The following is a 7,508-nucleotide window of genomic DNA, read 5'->3' as shown; positions in this document are numbered from 1 at the left end:
GGCAAATATTACCTCTTTAATTCAAACTCCTTTCTGTACGGTCTCTATGCAAATTTAGATGAAAACAAACCTGAAAACATGCAACAAATATTTGCACCATTTTTTTTTTAAATAAATAAAGTAACAGTTCATGGACTGGACATCCAGGATCACGATCATAAAATGCACACACACAACAAAATAATAGGTAAAAAAATATAGCAAAAGTAAAATTTTCACCAATTTTAATTTATTTTACCATGCCCAACATATGACACCATTGGCTATTAAAAGCATTCAAACCACCTTTTCTCACACTCAAGACTGTAATATTATATATTTATACACACACAGAAGAAAGAACTAAACCGGTTTTAACACTAACTTAAAGTGAACAGGAAAAGTGATCCTGTGAAAAATAAATAGCATTGCTTTTCACATAATAATAACAACTATCTCTGTAATCTAAGGATTTTCCAGAATCAATGAATTTTAACATAAAATCTTTTCCTGACTACAGCAGTATAAACATTACAGCAGTATAAACCAAACAGAACACGGTCTTAAAACAAGTTCAAAACAAATAAACGTCATGTTATAACTCACACCTCTGTTGTGTCACTTTATGGTCAGTTAATATTGACATGGACCTCAGAATACTCTCACCGTCATATTTTGCGTACAGTTATCCGCATACACACATAATTAAATTAAAGGACTAAAAAGTCTGATACAGTGATGATAGTGCATTTTTATACATGCTACGCTGAGTTCAAATTCAGTTTGACTGTTGTTCTATGATTATCAACCATAAACAGACAATTGGGGGGGGGGGGGGGGGGGGTTGGGGGGTGTAGGAGCATTTTTGGGTCACCGAACAGAATGTTTGCATGGAATCCATCTTCCTGCCTGGACGCGGTCTTATCCACCACAGGAAGTGTGCAGTTACTCTCACAGGAAAACACTGCATGTGTCATCATTATGTTGAACCATTCTGTGTGCCATCCTGTACACACAAGCAACATATTATCAACGCAAATAAGCATGGATTTGAAAATATAAATAGGAAAAACAATATGCAAAATCGTTTATAATAGATGACTATATGAAAGAAACAAAGAAAACAATGGACACAAAATCATTGAATCATTAGGAGATATCAAAAATAGATATAAAATTAAATAATTTGTTTCCTTAAATGCATTCACTGTTATAGGAATACATCACAATATTTCTTCCATATGTCATACAATATCGATATTTAAATCACAATATTAATTTACCATAGGGGGAACGGGGAAGGAAATGCTTCCCACATAATTGTTAGACCTTGAGAAAGAATGTAAACTTGTCTGTCCACAAAGTAGCAACCTTTTAATTTAGGACCCCATGAAATCCACTTTATTTTTCCCAAAATTCTGTTTTCCCTTTTATTTTCTGGGATTCTGTGTTTTAGGATTTAATGCAACTGTATACAAACACTTTAAGAATTTAAATCAAGCTTTTAAAATGTAAATCGAATAAAAAATATAACAATTAATTTACAACAAAACATTGCATTTTTTTGGTCAAGTAAATATTTTTTGTCTGCACATGGATGAAGAAATATCTTGGTTGTATGATATTCCTTATATTATATACTATTATTACTTTGAGAAGTATATTTTAGCATACAGTAGTGATATATTTATGTCATAGTTTCTCGAAGTTAAACCAAACTTTTATTTTGATGGTTTGTTGTGAAGATCTTTCAGTTTTAGTTTTAGTTTCAGTGTGTATTTTACGGTCGTTTTTCTCAACGGTAAAAAGCTTGTGAAATGACTCTCAAAGCAGCTCTAGAGATTAAGTTAAAGGAACACTCCACTTTTTTGAAAATAGGCTCATTTTCCAACTCCCCAAGAGTTAAACAGTTGAGTTTTACCATTTTCGAATCCATTCAGCCGATCTCTGGGTCTGGCGAGGACACTTTTAGCATTGCTTAGCATAAATCATTGAATCTGATTAGACCGTTAGCATCTCACTCAAAAAAAATGACCAAAGAGTTTCGATATTTTTCCAATTTAAAACTTGACTCTTCTGTAGTTACATCGTGTACTAGGACCGACAGAAAATGAAAAGTTGTGATTTTTTAGGCCGATATGGCTAGGAACTATACTCTCATTCCTGCGAAGAGTCAAGTTTTAAATAGGAAAAATATTGAAAGTCTTTGGTCATTTGAGCAAGATGCTAACGGTCTAATCGGATTCAATGATCTATGCTAAGCTATGCTAAAAGTGCTACCGCCAGACCCAGAGATCGGCTGAATGGAAAATGAGCCTATTTACAAAAAAAGAGGAGTGTTCCTTTAAGGTGTTCATGTCCTCATATATTGAGACGGCAGATGCTGAAAACACGAGCTAATGTAGATTTTTTTAGGGAACATCAGATGTTTGTTTTTTGCATTTAGTTAGGTTTCTGGCTTGTCTGTTTGCAGTCACGCAGTCAGTTTGTTATGGGCTGTCTGAGTATGAAACGGTGTCATCCAGTGAGCGGTTTCAATTTGCAGCCGGTTTCTAGGTAGGAAGCTAGTTATTTGAATCAGACCACCCAATCAGACTGCTGTGCTTATAAGTGCTTGCCGTATTAGCATAGACCACGTCCTGAGCGAGTTGAACACTGTCCACCATTTTCTCCAGGCCGGAGCAGCTGTAGCGAGTAGCGAAAAGAACATCTCGTAAGCAAGTTGTTGTTGTTGGATGTAAGAGAGAACATAACAGTCTTCATGTACTCCTGACATCAGAGCTGCTGAAGACGCAGTGGATTCGTTTTATTTTTGAAGGGATGCGCCACCCAGGGGCGCCGCTAGCAATTTTGGGCCCTATGAAAGAATAGGATGTTGGGCCCCCTACCGCACCAACCTAGCTATCCAAAATCTTTGTCTGCAATTTAATAATATTGACCAATTAAGCTCCGCTCGCTCAACCCAGAATGCCCCAATTGGCTGATGAAACATTGATTAAAATTAAGATAAAATTTATACAAAACTAAATTTACTTTAAAGAAAGACTACAAAACAAATCTTCTACAAAACAAATCTTAATGAAGTGCTCATGTCTGACCCACTCCATGTCTCCTGGCATTGCGCATCTTATGTGTACTCTCACTCATGCTGTTCACTTTTCACAATCAACATAGATTGACAGATTGACAACATATATAGACATAAAAAAATAACATGATATTTAAACATAAATATAAAACTAAATACCTTTTCTTAATGGCTACAAGAAGTATATTAGCCTACAGTACAGAGAAATTTCATGTCGGAGTGGGATTTGAGCAAATGTCGTTTTACCTGTGAGCGTGAGCGGTTGCTAGATTTTGCCAGAAATGCAGAAATAAGCCATAATTTTGTTATATTTGTAACTCTTTGGTAGATTATACATTTATAATTTCTATTATATTACTACTAGTACTATTACTACTAATAAAACCAATCTCTGGGGGCCCCAAAAGTGCGTGGGCCCTTAGAATCGTCCTAACTTTCCCCCCCTTAGCGGCGCCCCTGGCGCCACCATATACAATTTGTTTGTCTGCATTTTACACCTGACTTCTTTGTGAACGAGGGTCAATACAAAGGGACAATACAAAACACAGGTCATGCTAAAAAGTTGTTACTCAACGGATTAGTACTACCAACTGTTCGTGATCCAGCTTATAGAGCGATACTGGTAATGGCAGTAATGAAAGGGAGAGCATGCACTTTCTTACAGTTTATCCGAGTTGTTTTACGAATATAAAGTTGACCAAATTATTAAACTCCCCCGAAAAGGCATAAGGTCTGTATATATTTGTTTACTGTTAGTTGTAACAAGTGTTTTTGTGTAATTCTCTGTGTATGTTGATGATAATGCAAGGGAGAGAGAGTTTATGGATTAGACTTTAATGGATACTTCTTGTACTGTTTTATTCAGCTCTTATAGAGTGAAAACGAACGCTTCATCTTTTGTGTGATGTACAATAAACTTAATAAAACTCATCAGTAAAGTTTTGGCCTTCATTCGAATGGGGTCCACAAAGATGACAACATAATTTATAACCGTAATTAAACTAAACTATACCCGTTCTATCTCCATGCAGCATATATTCTGGTACTGACAGTTTCTGACCGTTATAGAGTGTGAGATTGTTGTGTTTTGTAGCCGGAGCATGACAGAGATTGTAGTGGCTTTGAGCATGAGCTCTTGAAGCTCCACCCTCTGTGCCGGGAGCTCCAGATCATTTGCATTTAAAGGGACACACACAAAAACGGCATGTTTTGCTCACCCCCAAAAAGTGGCAATTTTAATGCTATAAAAAATGATCTGTGGGCTGTTTTGAACTAAAACTTTGCATACACACTCTGGGGACATCAGAGACTTATTTTACATCTTGTAAAAGGGGCATCCGATGTCCCCTTTAATGCTACTGTAGTATGAAGCAGGGTGGGACTGAAAGCTGTACGAGCTGAACGAGGCCTCTGGAGCATACGCTAATAAGAGAAGAGCGACACAAAATTAAGTTTTACAAAATTTAGTTTCTACGGAAATTGAGGGTAACATGGGTATGATGTCATTAATAGGTGACGCACGGACATAGTCAATGTACTGGTTAAAATGGCTGATTTCTATGAATTTAAACATTCTTGGAAACATTTGGGATAATGTAAGTACACGTCAACAAAATATAGAACACTGTTCTAGTGGTTTTTGGACATTTTAATTGTGTTTTGAATGAATAATTGCACAATTGTTTTCATATTCTCAGCGCGAAGGCTATAAAACACTGTGGCTCTTACTTTATGCTCATGTAATCACAGGTAGCTTGGATAACAGAAGAGGATCCTGGGATTCTTTAAGTGTCACATCTCCAAGAAGAGAAAGAGAACGAGGGGCACAGAATTCAGACCGCTGCCGCCACAGAACCACCCCCACCAACAGCAAACTGATGATGACTAACAGACCAAGAACAAATAAAGGTGATTCAAGGGAACATCAGTCCAGACTCCAGACATTTCTCAAAATCATGAATTCATGAAAGGATTAGTTCACTTCAAAATGAAACTTTCCTGATAAATTACTCACCCCCATCTCATCTACGATCTTTCTTCAGTCGAAAAGAAATTACGTTTTTTGAGGAATACATTCCAGGATTTTTATCCATATAAATGGACTTCAACAGCGACCAATGGGTTAAAGGTCCAAATCAATGCAGTTTAAAATGGCTTCGAATGGCTTCAAAGAGCTTCCGCCTACGTCACGGACGTGACCTTTCCGACGGGATGACGTCATACGTTGTGAAGAATCACAACACGGAAGTCAAGCATTTGAGGTTAAAAAGTATATAAATTATGTTTTTTTTTTTTTTTTTAAATGACCGATCGTTTCGCTAGATAAGACCCTATTCCTTGGCTGGGATCGTGCAGAGACATTTGAAGCCCTTTGGAGCTGCATTGATTTGGATTTGAAATTTCCAAAAAGATTTGAAACGGACCCATTGGTTGCCACTGAAGTCCATTATGTGGAGAAAAATCCTGGAATCATTTTTTTCCTCAAAAAACTATTTCTTTTTGACTGAAGAATATCATGGATGAGATGGGGGGTGAGTAAATCCTCATTTTGAAGTGAACTAATACTTTAAAAGTTGCAACAGAGAAGTTACACCAACCGGTCAAAGATAGAACCCATGGAAATGGAGAATCAGGAAGTGGGGTTCTTGTTTCCGACAATCCTGAAAATGCGAAGTAAAAATTTCTATGTAAGGAAGGGAAAGAAAACTAAGAAGAAGGAAGTAACGCTTCCCATTTATGTTCTTGACACAGAGTTTGATTGCATGGACAGCCTTCTGTGCTGTGCCACAAATGTATTTGCCAATTTGTTGCAGCCAGACAAATGGCAAAATCTGAACTACTAAATGTGGACAGTAAGGCACTTACGTTAGGCATTATAAACACTTACATGTGTGTAAAGCTAATTTGAAACGATGTGTATTGTGATAAAAGCTGAATAAAACTGACTTGACAAAACAAGTAACAGTCAAAAAGAAGAAAAGCATGAACAAACATGCTGTCCAAACTGCTGCTACACCCTTCCGTGCCAAGAACATGAAACCATGTAGAAACAATTAGAAACCAAGATCATCTATTTTCCTTTTCAGCCCATGTCATGTTAATCATTTAGTATTTTATCAGATCCATGCATTTCATTGTAATTTTAACACATTTAAAGTCCGTTTAAATCTAGGTCCTGAAGGGGAAAAAAAGGATTGTGCAAAACTAAATTCACACAAGATACAGTTGCAGAAGTGGTTAAAAAAAAAAGGGCAGAAGTGGTATTCAAAGCAAAAGCATGATACAACATCAAATGCAGCACTTCGAAAAGCACTTTCCCTTTTCTCTAAACTCATGTTAAGAGTCACAGCACCAATGAAACCGTGTGTTAGAGCACACACAGACTCTTAGGGCTAAGCAAAAAAAGGCCACTTGTAGCAACTATAACAGGAAATGTTAAATGATTAAACCAGAACATCATGTTTGAAATACCATTATGTATTATAAATACCATGATCTTCAAACAAATGAGCAAGATATGATCTACTAAACAGTATTGTACCTCAGCCAGTAACTAAGAACCTGGTATTATCAAGTTCAATCACAAATGTACACAGACACAAATACTCACCAAAGTTAGCATGTTGTGGGTCGGTGCAAATTAATTGAGGTTTTTCGGAGAAGAGATCTGTGATGCACGCTGACAAACAAAGCTCTCCAGGGATACCGCATGCAGCATGACCTGAAGTTGCATGCGCAAACACAGACACAAACACATCAACACATAGAAAGATATTGAATTTCTCTCCATGTATAAGAGCTGTCAATAGATTAAAACTATCAAAGCATGTTTTGGTTTTGTATCTAATGCGACTAACTACAAATTCTTTTGAATTTGTTGTAATAAACTCCTTACCATTTTTCACATTTGAGAAAGAAAGTCGTCTAAACTAATGGAAGTATGAAAATTGTACACACATCTGCACACTCTATATGTTCTCTACAAAACTAATGCTGTGAAATTCAGTACTGTTGCATTTGAGGTTTGTTCAAACTTATTACCAGCAGAGTAACACTTTACAGCAAGGTCACAATTGTTAATATTAGTTAATGCATTAACTAACAAGAACTAGCAATGAGCAGTATATTGTATTATCCTTTGTTAATGTTCAAGTTAATGTTAGTTCTGTCATGACAACTCATGGCATGGTAATGAGTATGACAATGTTGATATATTTGGTCTTAGCGGAATAGATCTGCTACACCGCTGCTGCTGCTGCAGAGCAAGTAAGGGACTTGCTACTGCCCATACATACACGATACGCTGCTGTGAGCAAGTGCTGTGCAATGGAGCGTACATGAATGACCTGTAGCAGATCTATACAGGTGGAGCTGGGGAAGGTGGAGGGTTTCTGAAAGTGCGCTGCACTCCTAAGGGAAATGCTACCATTCTATTTGAAGG

The 7,508-nt window shown here is 36.9% G+C and overlaps 1 protein-coding gene across 1 annotated transcript in view; it reads right to left on the bottom strand.

Moving 5' to 3' along the window:
- LOC307132615 (low-density lipoprotein receptor-related protein 8-like) overlaps positions 1–7,508 on the bottom strand; it is a 41,755-nt gene continuing 34,247 nt past the window's right edge. The window contains exons 10-13 of the mRNA XM_079827070.1: positions 6,678–6,788; positions 5,665–5,727; positions 4,796–4,951; positions 1–985 (exon numbers count right to left, since the gene is read on the bottom strand). Of these exons, the coding sequence (XP_079683196.1) occupies positions 4,803–4,951; positions 5,665–5,727; positions 6,678–6,788 (323 nt within the window). The 3' untranslated portion in view covers positions 1–985; positions 4,796–4,802. The remainder of the gene's footprint in view (positions 986–4,795; positions 4,952–5,664; positions 5,728–6,677; positions 6,789–7,508) is intronic.

The sequence above is a fragment of the Gobio gobio genome (genome assembly GCF_949357685.1).
Source record: "Gobio gobio genome assembly, chromosome: 10".
Lineage (NCBI taxonomy): Eukaryota > Metazoa > Chordata > Actinopteri > Cypriniformes > Gobionidae > Gobio > Gobio gobio.
Note: the sequence above shows the minus strand (reverse complement) of the source record. Positions and strands in the feature narration are given on the sequence as shown.